Here is a 23,554-nt window from a genome sequence, read left to right on the forward strand (position 1 = left end):
TAGAACAAAGCAATTCATTTTTACTAAATAATTTCATAAATTTTCCGTAAATAACTAAAAAAAAAAGAGGTTGACAACTTTGAATGAAAATGGAGAAGAAACAAGTGAAAGAAGGTCCAGCCAATTGCATTTACTGTTCAAATACTAACACAGATAGAGAAGGGGTTTCAGAGGAATTGTTCAAAAACCAACGCGCACGCAATCGCCGTCGAAACGATCTTCTCCCATGGGGGTATGGTTTTTTAAGAGTAATCAATAGATTTATTTACTGTTCTTGTGTTGTTGTTTTCAGCTTCCTTCTGCAGTAGTGATTTAAGATCATGATCTTTTTTCTAGCTTCCTTGTTATCCAGCTGATTATCGTGACATTGTTTTTTTTTCTGTTGGTATGCATTAATAAATAATGTTAAACGTATTGTTTGCATATTGTTGTATTTGCTGTAGCTCATCTCTTCGGTGCGGTCGTCCATCTAGCCACTGCTGGCGATAATTACGGCGACGAAGACGAGTACGACAAGGACGACGAACGGAGAAAAGGAATCGGTGGCGGAAACTCTGCAAGGTGTTGGTAGAAGAAAGTTGGGGAGTCACAATGCTGTCGCTGCAACCGAAAATATCGCCATGGCCACCTCCTTTTCCGGCATTATCGACATCATCATCAGTAATCATCCTACGAGTGATGAGTGGCGTAGGTTGGAGCAACAGTAGAAGGAGTAGTACGAGTAGCAATTCAGATACAATTGGTTGCTGTTGTTTTCTGTTGTTTTTGTTGTGGTTATTGTTGGTTCTCTGGTTGTGGTTGTTTTTGTTGATTTCTAGGTTATTTTCTGGAACGCATCACATAGCATACTTTCTTGTCCACTCCCGCGCAAGTTCATTATATTTTTCTCGATCGGTTTTATATATTCTAGCGATCTCTGGTACGAGTGGGTCGTCTGGATTGGGATCACATAGCAGAGAGCAAATTGATAACAACACTGAAATGAGAAATTAAGGAAATAATTAATTATACGTCGTGCCTAGTGCGCTAGTGGAATGTTATGAATACTTCCTAAGTATAATATCTAAAATAAACTAGCGTACTTATTAAGAGCCTAAAGTCGGGTAACTGATTGTTCAGTTGAAAAACTTGCCTTAGCAAACAATGTTTCACCCAAAAACAAACAACACCAACTGATGGAGGAGATATTTTCCTACCTGATACAGTCAAGTCTCCCTTGCTCGATGTTCTGTATCTCGATATTTTCAGTTTTGTTTTCCGAGAGTTTACCAACTGTAGTCTTAATAGGCTGTTATCTTCATGTAATACATGTTGACCTCTCCATGTTATACACAATACTGGTGCTCACTAGGTCACTGTAGGCTTTTCTGTTCTTATTGCGATTCATTATGCGGAACATGTAGATACGGGGCATCAGTCGATACGCGCAACACAGTCATTGCTCAAAATTTCGCGGAGTATTTTTACCGTGCTATTTACCAATCTCGACTCAGCTCGACGAGATCGGAAAAATGTCTGTGTGTGTGACGAATAAAGTAAGATGTTTTTCGGTCGCCGGTGCACACCGAGTTGGACGCAACACCACCAAATGGAATGTATGGTGGTCCCATTGAACGCTTTTGAATATTTTTGGAATCAGTCAACCAGTTCCGGAGATATGACCAGAACATGTTTCGCTGAATACGGGCCTTAACGGTTTCCCTCTCAGACCGGTTGGCATAATCAATTTAAAAAACCAGTATATCTGGAGTGTCTTGAGATATTGGCCTGGATTTTCTTCCGGTAGTAATTTCAGAAAGTGCTCCAAAGTAATCATAGATGGGAATTTTTTTTTTTTTTTTTTTTTTTTTTTTTTTTATTATAGTCACTTTAACACTCTTGGGTCATTCGTGACTTGTCCGGGGGTGAGATTTGAACTCGTGACTTTGGCGTGAGAAGTATGGATGTTAACCACTACGCCGGGGTCGCCCCCTGGATGGGAATTAGTTAAAACTAGAAGCGACTTGAAACATGTCAAATCCGCTAGACCTCAAAATAACATTAGAATGCGAAAACAAGATCAATGGCAGTCAAACATAGTCATTTGTGTCAAGTGTAAAACTTGTCGCCGACGTTCCGCTTGCGTCCGTTGCTCTGTTATTCATGGTGACAGCAAATCTCGATTAGCAGATTCCCGTTTTTCCCGCAAATTTTTAAATTTTACTGGTTGTGCGCTATAACGTTAAGCATAAAGCCAAATGCGATTAAAGTAATCACTAGGTTAAAAAATGGGTCATTACTAAGACAGGAACATTTTTCCTTGATCTTGAATTTGGTTTTGCGTTCGAAATTTTCAATGTTTGATTGACTTGGACTTCCCTCGAAGAGTTCTTCCCAAAACTCACTGTGAATCATTCAATGAAATTAATACTTCTACCTGAAAATCTAGTCTAATCCAAGAATATTGAAATTATTTATAAGTAAGCATAATCGGTTCATTGATTTAAGACAAATTGCCGTTTTGCCCCACAGCATTTTCAAAGAAAAATTGGATATGGCATTTAGAAAAAATCAAAAACATCTTTTGATGTGATTTTTAATTTGCATTACATTGCTGATTTATGAAGACAATGATATAAACTTGCAATTCGGTGTACACGCTCCTATACTGCCGCTATTCGCATAACAGTCCCATGTAGATAGGAAATCAATAGGACATGGGACTGGTCCTATTGTTGCTTGCTCTCTGTGTTTTGAGACCCTGGATTTCAAAACTACCGCCAGACTTGCTTCCACACACTTGCTATAAAAAATGTTTTTCGGAATTATGGAATCTTTAGATGTTATAATGATAATCAGTGTTGTAAGTTATAAGCAAAGTATGTGTTTGACACATAAAACCTGTCAATATTGCTTCCAGAGCGTCACAATCAGCGATTTTATGATTCGTGAGCGCTCACTCTCAGTGAACGCTCACGAATCATTAAATCGCTGATTTTGACGATCTGAAAGCGAAATTGACAGGTTTTAGGAGTCGAACACATACTTTACAACCTCTTCTTGTAACTTACAAGTAAAATATATGTGAGGTGGTTAGAAGGAAAGGGGGTGTAAGTGACTTTGATCGATTCTCTTCATCGACTTTCTCTTTCGTTAATAATTCAGCTGCAAACACATTCCTTGATTTGTGTGCTATTCTGGATGCTAGATAAGAACCTCCTTTATCAAACTATGTGGCAGAGATAGCGCAAAATCTGTTTATAAAGCTGTGGCTATCAAAAAAGAAAGTCGATGAAGAGAATCGATCAAAGTCAAACCCCTTTCATTCTAACCCCCTCATATATATATTTTTAAAAGAGATTTTTAGATAGTGGGCTGGTTCATCTCGTCACAAAATATCATTAAAGCATCTAATAATTTCATAATTCCGAAAAACATTTTTTATAGCAAGTGACTGGAAGCAACCCTGGTTATAGCCACTATATTCATAGTCGGGCGGAGATAATTACGGGAGCCAATTTGAGCCTGTCACATGCCGGGAGCTAATCAAACATAACTGTTTCATAGTGGATCATTGTGATGGAGATTATGACGATAATTAAATCGAATAAGAAATAAATAATTTTAGGTGGTACTACAGTGCTTGTTCGTTAACTGGCCTAAAAGCGCAGCCCAGCAACAAATTCCACTCTCTAGCTGGGCTGACTTGTGAAACGTCAAAAAACACTGAGGGGAATTTCCAGGGTGGTCAATGAATTTTCCTTTTAAAATTCCCGGTTTTTCCCCGGAGCAAATCTCAAAATAGGGTAGAGAACTACTTCGGCCTAATCGCCCATTTTGGGCCGATCGAGCAGAAAACTTCATATAAATCCATGATTTCAGAGTTAACAAGTCTATTATGCGTTTGGTACGATACTTTAGTTAATAAGCTACCAAACGAAGTCAATGATAACGCATGATATGAAGGTTTGCACCCATTATTCCCAAAAACAAAAGAAGCCCTCCGACCGATTCAATTTTTATCTTCATCCGATAGGCCCGAAGTGAATTCATTGATGTTGCAATGCGTTAGGCCGAGTTTAGAATCCGTAGGCCGAGTTTGGCGTCAAGACTTTTGACAATATCTCAACGATTGGTTTATCTTTATCAAATCTTACGGTACGTACGGAAAGGTAAATAAATTTGGAAGCCATAAGTAATAATAACATTTCGTTTGGTGCTAAACTGCGCTAGATTAAGAAATACTAAGTGCGGGTTGTGCTTAATAGGCCGGAAATGGGGTAGTTAACCCTATTCCCGGTTTTAATATTTAGTAAAAATAATGATTGCAATAGGTATCACTTTATTTCCGAGGTGAATCAATTTGAATAACTTTTTTTAGACTCAAGTCCTCTTATGATTGTAAAGCGCCAGAATAGACAAAGTACCAGAGTCAAAGATTTGTTTACGGTGCCGAGCGCTATCGAGCTGAATGGGTAATTATACCGAACTTTAGAGAGAGCCATAAAATTACGAAATTGTTTTACAAATCTTGAACTTGATACAGAGCAAGAATTTTTTTAAAGCATCGTGATCTGTACTAATATAAATCTTAAAAACAATTTTAATTTCTATGATTCTGAGGCTTTGAGATTGCTAGAGATTTGTGACTTGATAAAAATCTATCCTAGATTTAGAAGAAAAAACAGGTATGGATTTTTTTTTTTCAATACAAAACTAAGCCAAAAAAAAAGTCAAAATGTGGGATATTAATTTTTTTTTCTAGATACAAGATTAAGAAAAAAAACATAAGATTCCAGATTTGGAAAAATACAGTCCCTGGAAAATTGTGTGGTCTTGGAAAAGTGTTCAGGGTTCTAATAAGTAGATTTTCGTAGAATTTTTAAAATTCAAAACTCTGAGAAGAACTCGAAGAAAAATTCAACTGAGCTCTGACAAGAATCTTAAATTAATTCCTGACGAACTCTTAGAATAATGACAAGGAAGCCTGTGGGGAGAACTTCAAGGAGAATTCCTAGGTAATTCTGAAGTGTATGCGGATTGTGAGGAGAATAGCAGGTGAATTTGAAGGAGAATTTAAAAAGAAATATAAACAGAACTTACATGGTTTTCTGATAATAATTCCAAATGAATAGTGAGGAAAATTCACAAGAGAACTTTAAACAAGATTCGAGCAAAATGTCGAACAAATCGTGTTCTAAGGAAAATAATAAAAATTGTTGAAGAATTTAAATTAAATTCTTAAGAAAGTTTCACGTAAATTCAGCACAGAATTCCAAGGTATTCTGAGGAGAACCCCAAAGGATTGCTTAGGAGATTTTTGCGAAAGGTCAAATAATTTCAAAGGTTTAAGATAATTAAGAGCTGGATAAACCATTTTTGAGCTGCAGAAACATATGTTTCCTTGATGAAGAAGCTCAAGCTCTTATTCAAGTTTCAATTTTTGTTGGAATATGCTAAGGTTTATTGATTTTCCCGGTTCTCTCGTCAAATTCCCGGCTTTTTCCCGGTTTTAACAACTTCTTTTCAAATTCCCGGTTATTTCCTGGTTTTCACGGTTTTCCCGGTATGCTGGCCACCCTGAACTTCAATGGATTGTTTGATCAATGTCAGTGGCGTCCCGTAAACTCACTTTTTACCTGTGCACCAACTTTAAAACCCAGTTTTAATACCATATTCATAGGGTAGAGCGCTACTTCGTCGTAATCGCTCATTTCCGTTCTATCGATCAGAAAAGATCAATAATATCAATGATTTCACCGTGCACAAATCAATAATAGGTTTGTTCCAAAGCGTTAGTTCATTAGCTACAACTTAAACCCTGTTAGAGCGCATTATATGAATATTTACGCTCATTGTTCTCAAAACAAAAGAAGCGCTCCTAGCGAATTCTCTTTTTCTACGTTTATCCGTAGGACGAAGAAAATCGAATGGCGCTTCAATGCGTTAGGACGGAATTGAAACTCGTAGAACGAATTTAGAATCAAGAAGCAGTATTAGATTTTGAACAATATCTCAACAATTTGTGACTCTTTATCAAATCCAACGGTACGTATGGAAAGGTGGATAAATTTAGAAGTCATCTTTGACAGAAATATTCCATTTTCGGTTAAAATTCGTTCAGAAAAGAGAGGTAAAGCACGGGTTGTTCTTAGTAAGACGGAAATTAGATCAAAAACCCTACTCGAATCGGTTGAAAAATACACTTCGTTCTAGTTTACTCGATATCTATCCATTGCAAGTAATATTTTGATAATTTGTTTATGTTTTGAGAGTTGGTGCACAGGTAGATTGAGGTTAAGGAAACGCCACTGATCAATTTGAATTTAAACAGTGTTAAGTTTGTTATTGTTATTCACACATCATTAAAACTCGCGAGTTTAGAAAGGTTTAACGCTTTCGCTAAAAAAGAACGCTTTGAAGTTTTAATTTCGGTGGGAAATGAAAATAATTTCAAATTTATTTCTTTTAATAAAAGTTCCACAAAGAGTGAAGCCAGAAGTACCAATCGAACTGTCAAACAGCGTACCAAACGAGCAAAGTAAATCAACAGAGCCGATGGACTGCAAATATTGCATTACAATATTTCAATAAATTTCAATAAAATACATTTTTTCGCTTCATTTAGTACATTATGTCTATGGTTAAAGCAAGCATTTTGTTGAGATTGTTTTAGGTCTTATCGGTGATTTTTCTACCAGAAGTTTCGTCATCCACATAAACATTGTTGACTTCTGAATCAGTCAGGTCAGATAATTTCGTTAACGCAAAAAAAAAATGTGGTTGCCACTAACACTGACACTAACATTTGCAACATTTTCACATTGCGGGCTCTTATTAATCAAGGCAACTTTAAAAGATAAACCAACTATCTGCATGGATTTGAATTTTGACATAAACAGCATTCAGACTTTCGAAATAAACTTTATTGTCAGATTGCCGGATTTTGTATCGGCCAGACTATGAATAATAATATTAATAATAGGGTATAGCACTACTTCGACCTAATCGCCGATTCTGGGCCTATCGAGCAGAAAACTTCAAATAAATCCATTGTTTCAGAGTTAACAAATCAATTATGCGTTTGGTACGATACTTTAGTTCAAAAGCTACCGAACAAGTCAATGAGAACGCGTGATATGAACGTTTACACCCATTTTTTTCAAAAACAAAAGAAGCGCTCCGACCGAATCCATTGTTATCTTCCATCCGATAGGCCGAAGTGAATTCAATGGCGTTTGAATGGCGATTCAACGCGTTAGGCCGAATTTAGTTGGCGTATTCTGCGTGGCATGTGAGGTGAGGTGACACGCTGTCACTTGTGAAGTGACAATTGTCAGCTCGGGTGAGATGACTCTCCGTGCAAATCAAATGGAGAGTTACCTCAGCCGAGGTGACAATTGTCACTTCACTGTCACCTCACCTCACACGCAGAATAGGCCCATAGAGGCCGAGCTTTAGGTCCAAGAAGCAGTGTTAGATTGTTAACAATTCGTTTCTCTTTAGCAAATCTTACGTACGGAAAGGTAAATAAATGTAGAAGTCATTTGCAGTGAAAAAATTCCATTTTGTGAAAAAAAAAAATCCACTTATAAAGTAGAGGCAAAGGGTGGGTTGTGCCTAGTGCGCCCAAAATTAGATCTAAGCCCTATAGTCAGAGTTTACTAGTTTGTATGCAATTCGGCCTTGGTGGTTATCATATCAGACACTCAAGTCTTTTTTACACGGTTTTATGACGCGTTTTTTGTTTACACGGTGCCGCAGCTGAGTCGCAATTTACACGGTATTTAAACGATTTCTCGATAACGATACAACCTATCGACTTGAATTAAATCACATTTTCCGTTTCAAGTCATAGGTAGGGTAAACGCTCTTATAGCGGTACATTAGAAGCGTTAGGTTCCTATAGTTGTCTATAGAAGCGTTTCCCGAATGGAATACTTAAAAAAACACATTTTTATGTATACATATTTTTTTAAATATGTATATTTTGACATAGCATGCTATAATTGCGAATGGCATCAAAATAAAAAAAATATTAAAATATTTTAGCATGTGAAAAATCAAAATCTTAGGTTTTTAAACGGGACACCTGACCGTCATTTTCACATTGTGTGTCATTGTAATGTCACATTTACTGAAAGAAAAAATCCACACGATTTCCCCCTCAAATGACAGGCAGCATTTCAATCAAGATACCCGGCCTTAACTAAAACAAACAAAATAAAATCACAAACTTACCTTTCGATATAGTTAATGCAGGTGACCATTGAGATCGTAAAATGTCGAGGCAAATCGAACCATTACTGTTTATGTTGGGGTGATATATGCGTGTTGTAAAAGCCACTTTAGGTGGTTTGAATGGATAATCTGTAGGGAAATGTATGGTTAAGAAAAATACACCTCCTTGGTACGGGCTGTCTGGCTGCAGGGTTTAATCCATCGGGGATCGCAATCGAACCATAATTGACGTCAGTGGAGAGGCGCGTCGCCGTCAGAGATGAAGTGTGCATGAAAGAGAAAACAGAAAAAAAGAAACGTCATTTTTGTTTTTCAAATACATTGATTAGATCAGAGCCGAGGGTGACCAGCAACTACGCCAACAAAATACGACCCGTTTGCTAAATGTGAGATAGTGACGCACATTTTATGCGCTTCTATCTTTTCACTGTCGTGTTTCGGCATGACAACACGTGGTGCATGGTTGGTGAATGCAATTACTAATGACGAACGAAATTATGGAGGTTATTACACCTGTGTGTTGGCTAGAGCAACTAGGAAGTGAGTGAAAACCAGCTGGAGTTGAGCAAGGGAAAGAGATTCATACTAAAAATTATTTTTGGATGCTACCTACAAGAATGAGGAACTTTGAATGTCGAACAAACCTGTCCCCAAGTGAGAAATAAAACAACGAAGATTACGGGGAAAACCACCATTTCACACTACGCCAAGCGGCTAGATGTAGGTTGGAAAATACTTCATCTATGATCAACATTTTAAAACATATCCGTAGTTCTACAACATCGATCACTTGATCAATTTCAGGTCTTTTAGATGCACCTTCTTAAAGTTATTTCCAAGTCGATATTCGCTCGTCGACGCTCGCGGCTGGCTAGTTCAGAACGCGTTTCTATTTTTGTGTCACATTTTTCACCATTCATGCGAGCGGTGAACGGTCTTATCTGTTTCTGGTTTTACAGCTATGCTTTTGCGTGCGGTTTTGTTTAATCGAAGCAAAACATACTTGTTCGAGTGACGAAATTTTTTTTTGTGCCTACTTTGTCCTACTTTAGACAATCTCGCAAATATAGGGAACAAACATAGGGCTACGCGCATGGTACCTAGCAGGAAAAACCACAAAGAAAAATTGACCGACAGACCTTCGATGGTTTGTTTCCCGATAGGATTTAAATTACGAAAGAGACAAAAATTAACAGTTCTACGCGAAACGATGCAATGTTGATTCCATAATCGATAATTTCGTTGTAGCGAACGATATAGAAATGAGGATAATCTAGGAAGCAACGAGATTAGAAACACAAAAGCAGAGGTTTTTTGTCATCTCTCACAAACCAAGTGACTGGCCTTGGCTGACGGCAAAAGAGTGACGATCAACACCGCGTGATGCGTTGCGTTACACCGTAACCGCAAAACACTCAATAATGACTATACAGTACATATTTTTGAGCGAAAATTAGAGTACTCATTAAAAGAGTAAAAATGTTATCCATTAAGGAGTAATTGTTACTACACAAATGAGTAACAGTTATTCACTTGTGAGTAACAGTTACTGATTAATGGGTGAAATATTAGTCATTTAATGGGTAGCACCATTTTCCCTCAAAAAATGCGTACTACATAGTCATTATTTAGAGTTTGCAGTTACCGTGTAGCAAACAAGACACAAATAGGTATGGAACACCATGGTGGGAAAATGAAAAATCGATTCAGCGCAGAGCTCTGACAATATCCTGTTCAACTGCGGGGGAAACACATTTGGCATAGGTCGGTTGGCATAAACTCGTTTGCCTATAGAGCAGCGTTTCTTAATCTATGGGTCGCTACCCTCAGGTGGGTCACAGAAATTCAAACAACTTTATCATATGTTTTTCAAATTTCATGCAAAATTTATCTGAATTTAAAATTATGTTGAGATGATCCAAATTGTTGAGAATAATGGGTTATTTGGATATTTTAAGGTTGTTTTCAATTGCAATTTCAATGCCATTGTTGGCGTTTCAATTCTAGCAGTTTGGAAAGTCTAGGCCATTAGGACTTCTTTGGGCCTTTTTTGCTTTTCTAGATAATTATGAGAGTTGTCATTTCCAAGTTGATTATAGGAGTCAAGGCCGTTTGTGATTGAAAATGTCTACGTAGATAATTAGTAGCCCCTTATGAAGTAAAGCATCGGAACATTATTATTTCTGCTCGATAGAACGGAAATGGCCGATTACGACAAAGTAGTGCTCTATCCTATTACCGATAACAGCCATGGGGATCAAACCCCACTTCCAGATAAGCTAAACTAGGGTAAGCTAGGTAGATCCTTTTATGCTAAAAGTAACTCAAAATAAAAATTCCGGGATGCACGGGATCCCGAGATTTGACAATTTATTTCATTCTTCATCCCGGGATGGAAGCTCTGGTCGTAATTGCTCAACTCGGCAAACGTCGTTGGGTAAACAACGACCCGTGCTGAAAAAAATCTTCTGTTTTGCAACTTATTGCGTAAATAACTAACTTTTCCTATAAGGGGGCGACCCCGGCGTAGTGGTTAGCATATATACCTCTCACGCCAAAGTCACGAGTTCAAATCTCACCCCCGGACAAGTCACGAATGACCCAAGAGCGTTAAAATGACTATAATAAAAAAAAAAAAAAAAAAAAAAACTAACTTTTCGACACTGGGTACTGAAAAGTAATACCCTTTGATACTGTTATTTTACGAAAAGTACACACTTAGTTTTTTCTACTGAGCTTGGCTGTGCAAATCTCGGCGAAAATAAGTTTCACTGAGATCTCAGCAAAAGTGACATTTGATTGCTGAGTCTCGGATATTGCTTAACTGAATCTCAGCAAACAAATGAAATGTTTGCTGAGATCTCAGTAAAACTTTATTTGCCGAGATTTGCTCGGTAGAAAAAAAAACTAAGTGTGATAATACTTTTCGACATTCTTATTTTAGCTAAAAAAAAGTAGACCGTTGATATACAAAAGAATGTCGAAAAGTAACTCTTTGCTGCACTGAATGTTAAACATGTATTTATTTTCCAAATGATTGGGGTGACACTCTTCCCTCACTAGACGCTATGTGTTTGGATACGTAAAACCATTTTGTTTCCAGAATGACAAACTTAGCGATGTTATGATTTGTGAGCGCCCACTCTGAGTGAACGCTGACGTATCATAAAAACGCTGACAGGTTTTATGAGTCAAACACATATTTTTCAACCTCTTCATGTAACTTACTACAAATAAAAATATCATCCAATGATTCCATAATAAAAAACACTATGTTTATAGCGAAGTGATTCGATGCAACTCTACTCATGGACTTTGATAAATGACTTATAATCAAGAAATCAAAAATACCTCCAAATGACAAAATGACAAGCGATCAACGAACCGAATGATAACGCTATGTCAGAAGTGAGAAGCAATATAATGATATAATCTTCATCCTTTTGTTTCATGACAAGCAACCCGTGCGAGAAGGAAACGAGCAAATTGTTGGTATTGCTTCACGAAGTAAAGCCGAAGATGATAGACGTGTGTTAATGGGAATTTTTTGTTATGTCTATTCTCGACTCAGATAAAGCTATGTCCTCATCCGTGTATATTGCAACAAAGCAGACAAGCAATATATCATTATCCTTCTACCACTCCGATCGAGCTATGTTACAGAGCGAGTTTGTCATGGTAGCCGTAGCAACCGATTCGCTTCTTATAATATCACCTTTAGTAACATCAATCTACCTGTGCACCAACTCTCAAAACGTAAACAATAATCAAAATATGGCTTGCAATGGATAGATATCGAGTAAAGTAGAAGATTAAGTGTATTTTGAACCGATTCGAGTATGATGATTATGGCCAGTGTTGGCAAAATCAGAAATCAATTGACATTTTCCGCTCTGATGTGCTCGCAATATCACGCGTGGTATTGGAACAAAATATCATGCTTGATATTGATTTTACCAGCTCCTTTGATATTGTGAGACTATTCACAACGTGCAAAAATCAAGCTGAAAGTTGACTCGACACAAAAATGATTCCGTTGCACATCGTTTTCTTAGAAAGAGAAAGTATAGTATGCTATCTCTTTTTACTCTTCACCGATGGCAGGCACGAAGTGACTGCTGTCAGCCGTTATGGAAGTTTCGGTTGCATTCGGGTGTGAAGCGAAAATTATGAAACTCAATCTCACCACAGTTTGCTGAGATTTGCAGCTGGTGAGTTTTTTAGCTTGATATTCCGAGCTGCGATATCACAGCTTGCAAAATCAACCGCAGTTGTTTGCTTGTTGATTTTTGTCCACGAAAATCAAACGTGATCTTGGGCGTTGGTTGAGATTTGATTTTTTGATATTTTCCCAACACTGATTATGGCATTAAATCTGGTTTTGAAAGTTGGTGCACAGGTAAAAAATGAGGTTACGGGACGCCACTGACTAAGTCCAATTATTTGTTGAACCCTTTGTAAGTTTTGCCACCAACAATTAATATTTTTTCTGTTCACTCACAATATCCTTACAACTTTAAAGTTTTAGGAGTTTTTAAAAATCAAGATATTTTACCATTCACTATTGATAGAACTTGAAGTCCTATGATTGCCATGAAATAAAATTTGTTTGTAGACGCCGACGGAGCTGCTAGAATGCTGCGCAGATGCTCGACTTCAACAGCAAAAGAAAGCGAGCAGCACAGAATATAAGTGGTGCCAATATAAACTGCAGGCAAAGCTTGCCTTCTACCGCTAGGTGCGCTAGTGTTCACAAACATAATATGGAGCCACTTTTGGATTCGAAGCATCCATTATGTGCTAGCAGTCTCTTCGTCGCATCGATTTTTTCGATAGAAGCTGATATTGTAACGCCCTGCTTACCACACAATAATACTAATGCAAACATGGTACAGGCACAGAAAGCGCTCAATTAACAACTATGAAAGTGCTCTTAGAACAAGTTGAGACTCGTCGTAAAGTCCCAGTGGGGACGTAGTAAAGCCAAAAAAGAACAATCTAGAAATTGAAATCAGCTAAAATCATTCTAAACATTTGTTAAGATTTACTTTTGAATATTAATTCTTTGCAATATCATCAGAAACTTGATGAAAAACAAATTTTTAATAGTTCTTATGACCACTTAAATAAAAAGTGAATTGGTAGTTGAAAAATACCATGATAACAATGGTTTCATTTTCTTTGATAAGCTTTTCGCAAAATCCAAACGGGGAAATTCCGAAACGAAACGCAAAATTCGGGCCAGCTGTAACCTAACAACCCTAAAGAAATTTCGGATTCTATTCCATTTTGGGAAGAATTTCAAGGGAATGCTGAGGAAAACTCCCATGCAATTCTGAGGTGAAATCCAAGGAAATTTTGGAAGAATACTTTCAAACTTCTAAACGGCATACTACGGGATTTCAAGGGAATATTAAGAGAAATTAAAGCAAATTGTTGCGAGAATTATCAGTGGCGTCCCGTATCCTCACTTTTTACCTGTGCACCAACTTTCAAAATCAGATATAATGCCATATTCATACTCGAATCGGTTGAAAAATACACTTAATTTTCTAGTTTTTCAAGATCCCGTACACAGAAATTCAAGTTCAACATAACCCATTAACGCTTCTTATTCTTCTTCTTATTCGCATTTCAAGCTTTTGCGAAGTGCACATTAGCTTATTGCGTTTTCTCAACTTAGTGTTCTTAATGCACTTCCACAGTTATTAATAGAGAGATTTCGATGCCAATACCGATGCGTAAATTTGTATATTGTGTGGCAAGCACAATAATGATACTCTATGCCCAGGGAAGTCGAGAAAATTTCCAACCAGAAAGATTCCCTCGACCCGCCTCCTCCGGCTTGGTAATACCGTGCTTTTAATGACTAGACTATGAACAATCTAGTCGTGACTGTTTTAAGCTCGCTTCAGTTATTAGCCACCTCTTGTCAATAATCCGGCGATTGACCGCTTCCTTCTACATCGTTGCCTTGCGCTGGTTTTCCATGTCAAGCATGGTCTTCCAATTTTCTTCTTCTCAGGGTTTCCATACTTAAGGGCTTTCCTGATAATCTGTTGATGGTTTTGTTTTTATGAAAAAAAAAATGATGTTCTATCCCTCTATCATGGCTATATGTTGATCTGGTTCTGTGACACTACCCCGAATGTCACTACCCCGAATGTCACTACCCCGAACGCCGTTACCCCGAACGGTACACTACCCAGAACGCCGTTACCCCGAATAGTACACAACCCCGAATGCCCATTACCCCGAATGACCATTACCCCGAATCCATTTCCAAAAGCTGTAAGCTGTATTTTTGTTTATTATAGTCACTCCTGGAATCTTCCTTCGCATATATAAAAAGAAGAGAAAAACTTCTTAATGGGTCAAGGGGTTTTAGGAGACCTTAATGGATCAAAGGGTTTTCCCTTGTTTGAAAATATAAGAAAAGGAAATAATTAATTCTTTGGATATACGATAAAGAAGGGAATATTTCCTTCTTTGCATATGTATAAAAGAGAACATCATTAATTCGTTAAATATATGATAAAGAAGGGAATATTCCCTTCTTTGAAAATATAACAAAAGGAAATAATTAATTCTTTGGATATACGATAAAGAAGGAAATATTCCCTTCTTTGAATATATAACAATATAAAATGACAAAAGTGATAAATTACTAATTTCATCATCTTTTCTGGGGAATGGTACATTCTGGGGAATGTTATAGAATCGGTGTAACTGGTATTATTAGCAGTAAAAACAAGCAGATTTTTTATCCAAAGGCATTATAATCCTTCACGCAGCGATCTGGGTGTATGAGATTCACATGTTCTGCATTGAAGTTTCCCTCTTTAGTGACACTTCAACAAATGGATTGAAAATATAATAATATTCCTTCATAATCGAATATTCTAAGATGAGAATATTCCCATTTTCCTTCTGAAAGAACTGCTCATATTCAAAAGAAGGAGAAATATCCAATAAAGATTTCTTTTCCCTTAATTTCTTCATGAGCTGTTCTTTCGTATTAAATTGAACCATAGTTCATGAAAAGAAGAAAAAATATCCATTTATTTTCTAAAATTACTTATTATTATTTTTAATCATGTTCTGGTCCAATTAAGTTTGAAAGAATAGCTCATGATCAAAAGAAGGAAAAAATTCCAATTACTGTTTATTAAATTACTTTTTCTCCTTCTACAATTACATTCCAGTGTTTAAAAGTATGAAAACCTCAAAACTCCAAAGAACTGCTCATGTCTAAAAAAGGAAGAATTTCTCAACGGTGTTCCAAGAAACAAATCAAATAATGATGAATAATAAATGAACTGAAAACAAGCATACTGGTTTTGGATTATTATTCTATATATAAAAATGAAAATGCTTTAAACGACTCAATACATTAATATACGGAAAAGAGGGGCAATAGTGAGCATCCTGTGCTTTGGGAATGGGTTTCTAGCTACTCGAAGCAAATTAATTGGTAGTTGGGTTAATCTCATATTAAATCTTCCATTTGCATGGTTTGAAATTTAAGGTGGGTTGCAATCTGCTCACTATGCTCAATATATAGTAAGAAAATTGCCAAGGTTGAAAAATTCCTAACTTTTTTTTTTCGGTGGATATGGCATTCGGGGAAATGTAGCACAATCCTTATCCTTTTAATCGCATGCTGTTCTTCCGTTTGTCTTAATTTCGGGGTTATGGTCATTCGGGGTAGTAGGGTATTCGGGGTAATGGCCATTCGGGGTAGTAGGACATTCGGGGTAGTAGCTTTCGGGGTAACGGCGTTCGGGGTAGTGACATTCGGGGTAGTGTCACAGAATCGTTGATCTAGCGTGCAGATAGTTAATATCGTCGTCTTCTTCAAAACTTCATCGTCTTCAATTCATAGGTAAAATCATAATTCAAAACTAAACAATTATTTAATTTTGGATAGAGGAAACAGCCATATTGTTGCGGTACGTTAGCAGGGCGCATTCTCCCTTAGTTTTCATGTGGCGGCTTACTTCTCTTCGAAGGCCTTTTTGGCCACACGCAGTGGTTCTTCACCGGTAGCGTCTGTCCGGGAGATCGTATTTTGGCGTTGTTGCCTTGGCCTGAGCGCACGGTTAACCTGTCGTCGGCAAGCTTCAACGACGTTTGATCGTTCCACCATCCGGGTGCGTTCTTCCTTCGATCGCGCACAGTTGATCGCGCCCGACACCACAGTTTTCACACATTGCCAACTTTCATTCACGGACAATCGCGATGATGGACCACGCCGTTTTGCGTGCTACTTTTCTTCTGGCTCCCTTTATGCTGTGGCTGATGTTTACTGTGCTGGTACGTGTGAGTGTGCGTGCGGAAGCGTTGTCAGCAACGTCGATGCGGAATGATGGGCAAGATAATTTTCGCTTTTCTTTGCTTTTCAAGCGATGCGGCCCATGTGGCATATTTTGCTTATGCACGCTCACATAAATTGATACTACCTAAAACTAAACGTAACAAACGTTAGAAGCCTATTGGGGACCTTTATACACAACAATAGCCTTCTAACGCTGCTAACGTACCGCAACACAATAGGGCTGTTTCCCCTAGTTGTTAAATTCTAACAAACTTTTGATCCGCTACATCACAACTGGCATCACTAGTGTGCATCTTTCCAAATGTAAAGATACAGACAAGCCCTGGGAGACCTGATTGCAGTTAAGCAATCCTCAAGATTATGCCAATGTCCAGGGAATATCCCAGACATGGGTGAATTTTCAAGATATGTGAGATTATGGCAGAGAAAATATTCAAAATGTCGGGCATTAGACATCGACAATTGATAAGATCGCAAAAAAAAATAACGTAGCTAGGAATTGTTTAGGGGAATTTACGTATTCTCGGCAACCTAAGCAGCGACCATCTTTCTATAGCTTTTTTCTCTAAGGAACGCACACATATGCAGTATTGGTTTGTTTACAATCTTTTGCTGCCAGCTGCTCTAACAATTTCAGTCGAAAGAATTGTCAAAAACTGTTTTGAAACGCTTTTACAAAGCTCCAATCTTCTCTAGTGAGAGCGAGTATTGTCGGCAACCATTCCATTTGAACTGCGTGTAAATCTGCTGTTCTATTATCGGCAACTCGAAATCAGCTACAATTTGTAGTGCGGGTGTTGCATTTCAAGAAAACCTTGCTAGATTGCTTTTTCTAAGTGGTAAAAATATAGTCAAATTGAAGCTGAAAGCATAAAGAATCGTTTGCATGCATTCAGCGAAGTGTTTTCGTAAGAAAATCCAGTGAAAATAGAGTTTCAATTTGTGTTGCCGAAAATAGTCTGTCATGCCGAAGCCGTCATTTCCCCTAGGATTTTCATTGGAATAATTTTAAAAAAAATTAGAATTATTATTTTTATAATTTGCATTAAAGATGAAAATGAGCAAGAAGTGATTATGAGCATTTATGACATTGGACTGATATACCAAATGCACTTATGCCAAATGGGGTAGCCCCATCAAGTGCAACAATCGAAGATAATACAAGCAAGCGAGTAGGATAACCATAATACATATGCGTGATATTTAATTATTCATGTTCTAAACGGTAATGATGTATGTAACTATTGATTATGGCACATGTTTTTTGCCTGCTCCGGGAAAATCCTTTTTAGCCGCTGTCCATATAACACGATGTGGAATGTTAAGGGAATTCGATGAATCTCACAAAAACTAGTGTCCGCTAGATGTGTGGATAGCCCCTTAGTGATTTAATTTCAAATACATTTCTATAATAATAAACTTCGAGAACATAACTTGAAAGTTTTATTCATCTTCAGAATTTACTTTACAAGAAAGTAAATGTCTCAGAGGTAGCAAAGCAAATAAGAATCACCAGCGACATCAATGAAATGCATAATAAGTTTTCAAAACTGACGTAATCGTTCAAGAGAAGAAAACAGTCAAACATGCGAATAACCCGTTTACCTGAGTTTTGAAACTGATATACTTTCAGGGCTAGAAATGAAAAGTGAGGGTTCTCGAAAGGTGGACACACTGAGGTAAGAACGAATAAGAAGCAAACAAACTGTAACCGGCTTTTGAATTTAGATGTCAATGATACCGAATACCAACAACAGCTATGCAGTTAAAAACAACCGTTCCTCTTTCCCCAGCTGCTGCTGCTATGCTATCTACAGAGTGTGGTGTAGGTCGTTGTCATCAGCGCAGCGCGATTCTGTCGTCAGCCGTTGCCCCAAGCCTTTAAGCCGCATGGCCATTTGCCAAATCGGAAATTGAATTAAACTTATGTGAAATGCTCACCGCAATACTACGTGGGCTATTGTTGATTATCATCCCCCCCTCCACACATCGTCCTATGCTAATTCCGGCTGCAACAAACGAGTAGATTAGATAGACATCTTAAAGTCAAGTTCGAACGCGGATCGATTGTGTGTGCGAAGTGATATGGGGGACTTATTTTAACACCAAGAGAAAGCGAATGAAACCAAATCGGAAGTGTTGGCGGCTATTACTTGCGAGTCATCATGTCACCCCCTTCTGTAGGAAATGCTCGTGGAAGGTGCAAACCCAAAGTCAACTTACCGGTCCCATAATTGTTGCCTGCCAGTGAAATACTGAAAGAGGAAGAGAAAAATGAACGATTAGATAAATGTTGTGTTCTGATTCATGCTTTACGCAAGTGTGGCTCCGCGCTTGCACGTTATTACTTCGATTTTCATTCGTTAGTAATAAGAAAGTGAGAAGCAAAATGCAAATCAACAGTGATGCACTGTTATGGAAAATAGGTCAAAAGATGAAACAAAAGATTCGCGTTCTAGATTGTATTCACTGACGAGCTTCTCTCGATGACTGGTGTGAACTGAAATTATGGATTAAAGCACGGTGCTTTGTGTTGTAATTGTAACCATACCATTGCAATGACCGTATTGCAATGAGTCTCGTCGTTGGGGTACTAGGGTAAACGCTCCTATACTACCCATAATCGCATATCATTCCCATCTTTGCTTGATTTCCTATCCTTATGGGACTGATATGCGATTATGGGTAGTATACTGCATATAATCGCATATCAGTCCCACATAGATATTCGTCAATGTTAAGATAATAACGCTATCCATTATCAATTGGCATCTACTTTCATATCACGTGATAAAACTACGAACTTTGATCATGGAAAATGTGAAAACAACATCAAGTCAGTTTGTCCCATCAAGCAAAGTAATCGCATATCAGTCTTATCGTGAAATTAAATCGTCCAGAAGTCAAGTAACAGTTCTACTTTTTGAATCACCATATTTTTCGCTGATATAACACATTATGCAGGCTTCATTGCAACTGATTTTAACTTGAAAAAAATATGATTTTTTTTAAATATTTACATGGGAATTGCACTTCGTAACTTCAACTGCCATCTTCTAAATATCTCTATATAATGGTCTCATATGGGATTATAGCGAAGACAACATATCAAGAAGACTGGCAACTTTTCCATTTTCTCGTACACCGGTATGAGACAGGTACAATCGCGTCATCTGCCGCTCAAAGGTCAATGCTTCGAACGAATTTGACAGCAAAGATTACATCCTCAGAAGAAGGTTTTTTGTTGCCTTGATTTGTTTTCCGTCGATCTTGTTTTCCGTTCTGAGCACCAATGCTACCAACGCCAGGGAGGCAGCTCCCACACCTATCGACCCATCAACTCATGAGCCGGGGACCAACGGCTGTACCCTTCCGAAGGAAGGCGTGATCAGAGATGTTATGCCTCAGAACATCCCGGCGGCGCCGACTGGGATTGAACACAAGCCTGCTGGGGTGAGAGGTAATCACGCTTACCACTGCACCACCGGCGCCGCTTATACGCCGTTGTTCAGGGTGATTTGCTTGCTCATGGTACTACAGAGGAAGAACACGACTCCACGTTGAAGCTCGTCTTACAAATATTATTGAGCTTGAGCTTGAGCTTGATTGACCGCCCACGGTTGCTACTCTGTTATTGCCAGATCAGCTGTAATTACACAGAGAACCAATAGACGATGCTTGGGACTAGCAATCATCCTCAATGTGTAAAAACTGGTGATCTTAAATTAGGCAATACCAGCGCCGGCCGCGCCCGAACACAGGTAAATAAAGAAATGGGAAGGATTGTGTTGACATGACACTCGCTTTGATGGAAGCCGAGAACACCTCTGCACTTCCACGAGGAATCACTGGGATTTTGGATAAGAGGGTTGGGTTTGCAGCAGGGTTCGTTTTGGTAATCGATAAGCTGAATTGATGTCCTAACGATCATATAACGCGAAGGAGCTTGGGACTAAACCCACGGTCTTCTGCTCAGTAAGCAAAAACGTTTGCCACTAGGCAGACGAGCACCTTTTTAATCACCGAGTTGCTGTTATTACCATGTAGTCATATTAACAAATAAAACGATTGACGAATCTTGAATGTGGATGGGCCTGAGATTAGACTCATGATGTTCTGCTCAGTAAGCAAAAACGGTTGCTCTAAGGCCACCGAGCCCCTCATATCACATAATACCGTTGCTCAAATTTGTGTATCCATTCAAACCCGGAACCAACGACAACAACGAGTTTCGCAAAATACACGATACACAAGCGATTTTACCATAAATCTCTTTGATATGTAAGGACCTGGGACAGCGTTTTTCTGCTCAGTAAGCAGGCCACTGTAACCGACGATCTTTCAAATCCGAAAACTAAAAACTACGAAAAAGTACTTAGGCCTTCATTAAGTTCCACTTTCACGCGACGTTCAATGACAGGGTCCTATCCAGGATTACATCTGAAAAATCCAAATCTGGCCAAGTCCCACCTAAACCTGTTCTAATCCACCTGAAATGACTAACGAATGAAAGACTTTGACTACCCAGCCATGCAATAGTCTCATTCCGTGCCTTATGGCAACTTGATGATTCTATTGCGCTCATCTTTTGGCACCACCCAGGGGAGACTTGGTCCTGTAAGCTCGTCTTACAAATATTATTGTCTAATAAGTCTATGATCGCTTTTTCGTGCTCGAAATGGTAGTATGTTGCTTATATATATATATGACGCAGAATCAGTTATCAGTAATAATAATATAATACCTATATTATAGCACGATTATTAAGCTCGTGTTATTTTATTAATAATGGGAAATCAATTCTAACATTCTAGAGATGATGGACCGAAAACCAGAGAAATAAACGAAGCGATCGCATTCATGATTGTGAAAGATTATCAAACCGTTCTCGATTGTGGAAGACGAGGGCTTTGTTAGTTTATTGAATATTCTGGCACCTAAATACAAAATTCCCAACCGCAAGCTCATGACTAAGCTAGTTGACGACAAGTATTCGAAAGTGGTCGAGTGTGACAAAACAAAAATTCAAGATAAAGACTTGACCATTACTGCCGATATCTGAACCGATAGCCATACTACTAGGAGCAATTTGGGAGTAGCTTGTCACTTTTTGAGTCCTCAAATTTCTACAAATCTCCAAACAATTGACTTAGGCGTTTATATCAAGAATGAACGACACAATAGTGCATATATTTCAACTTGCTTTAAGGAAGTTCTTAAGCATTGGGCAATTGCCAAAGAACATGTGGGCATGATTGTTACAGCCCATGCGTCTAATATGTTGAAATCTGTTGCGGATACATTCTCTGAAGATAAACATATTGGCTGTGTTGTAGCCCATGCAATAAATCTCGTTGCGAAAAAAATCCATTGAAACTACAAACGCTCTATCAGAACTGATAGCTAAAGATAAAGTAAAGAAGATAGTTGCCTTTTTTTCGGAGATCAACAATCGCAACAGATAATCTGCACATGCTACAGATTGAAGATGATGCTAAAAGAACACCTATGAAAATTACTTCATTTGTGCCTACCACATGGAACTCGGAGTTTACCATGGTTAAACGGTTTCTAGACCTGTACAACTTCATACAGATCATTATGTCGGACCAAGATCGCTCCTCAGAAATGGTTAAATTGGAGGGGAAAAGAAATCTGGAGGTAGTCGTCAAGCTACTACAGCCCCTTAATGAAGTAACTAATGATTTGAGTGGTCAAGATTATGCTACAGTAAGTCGGGTGCTGCCTGTCATAAACTGCCTGAACAATTGCATCACTGCTATGAAGCCAGTATCATCGGTTGGAAGAAACCTCCAACCAATCCCGATTTGAAAGCTACCGAGCCTCGCCTGTTTCGGGATCCTCGATTTAAAGATGTTCATTTCAAGAGTGTTGATGAACGCAAAGCTGCTACGGAAATAATGATCCACATGGTCCTACCTCAGGTTGAAGGATCTGATGAAGAAGATTTTGTTGGCGAGGAGCCACCGAGGAAGATCCCTACCGATAATGGATGGGGTATGGAGTTACCACGAAGGCATGGTTCAAAGTTACAACAACCGAAGGGTAACAATGCGAATGCCAGATTCCATTCGCAAGGAAATTGACTTGTATATGAGGAGTGGAATCGAATCAATGACGTGTGACATTTTCGGTACTGGGAGCAGCGAATTTTGGGTGAATCTCGATCCGGAAAGAGTTAATCGAAATTTTTTTCTCCATACTATTGATGCTTCTGGTTTCAAAAATGCAAAATAAACGCCGGAAAGCAACAGAGTACTTTTTGAATTATTATCAGATATAGGACCCGATATCGATAATCTCAAAATCCGATATCGATTTTTCAATGACCGATATCGATATTATCGATAATAACGACTTCGTCACAGCACTACTATGTACTCGCTAGAATCACTTTGTTTATTGATATATCGATACTTACAATCATCTCCAACTGGTCCGGCACTGCATTGTGCAGGTGGATCTCTCCCCAGGTCTTGTAGTTCCTACGAGAAAAAAGAAAACAATAATTTAATAAGCTTGTTGGGGAACTGATTGAATTCAAACGATCGAGTATCATCCTAACCTAACAACATTAACTGGTTCTAAATTATCATAACATGTATAAGTAGGTAGGTATGTACTTGAAGCGGGCTCGGAGACGTAACAATGCTGATAACAAGCCATCACTATCATCTGTTGTTATCACCCAACAATTGACATGAAATAATTTGTAATCTGCAGCAAACATAAAAAAGAAGCAAAAAGTAAGCTTGCGTTCCGCTCGTTGCGGAATACCAAAAACCATGTTGGTACCTATCTCTTCATACAAAAACTCGCTAAAAATAATCGCACACTCTGCTAGTTTCACGCTCCAACGCATGCTCAAGCTAAGAGCGAACCAAAAGTATGTTACCGTTACCTATGCATTCTCAGAGTTAGTGAAACTCTGCAGCTGCAAGACAATTTTTTGTTTATAGCTAAAATTGATGGCAC

General features: G+C 38.2%; 1 protein-coding gene and 1 pseudogene across 2 annotated transcripts in view; one reads left to right on the forward strand and one right to left on the reverse strand.

Moving 5' to 3' along the window:
• Window positions 1–233: 233 nt before the first annotated feature.
• The window catches only part of eff (ubiquitin-conjugating enzyme E2 eff), a 37,076-nt gene continuing 13,755 nt past the window's right edge, over window positions 234–23,554 (reverse strand). For both annotated transcript variants that reach the window (XM_065221053.1, XM_065221054.1), the window contains exons 3-6: window positions 23,001–23,064; window positions 18,782–18,813; window positions 8,221–8,404; window positions 234–976 (exon numbers count right to left, since the gene is read on the reverse strand). In XM_065221053.1, coding sequence (XP_065077125.1) covers window positions 837–976; window positions 8,221–8,404; window positions 18,782–18,813; window positions 23,001–23,064 — 420 coding nt within the window. In that variant the 3' untranslated portion in view covers window positions 234–836. The remainder of the gene's footprint in view (window positions 977–8,220; window positions 8,405–18,781; window positions 18,814–23,000; window positions 23,065–23,554) is intronic.
• On the forward strand, window positions 21,343–22,816 carry LOC135700469 (uncharacterized; annotated as a pseudogene).

The sequence above is a fragment of the Ochlerotatus camptorhynchus genome, unplaced genomic scaffold (genome assembly GCF_037179485.1).
Source record: "Ochlerotatus camptorhynchus isolate MF236.1 unplaced genomic scaffold, CSIRO-AGI_Acam_v1.1 ptg000137l, whole genome shotgun sequence".
Classification (NCBI taxonomy): Eukaryota; Metazoa; Arthropoda; class Insecta; order Diptera; family Culicidae; genus Ochlerotatus; species Ochlerotatus camptorhynchus.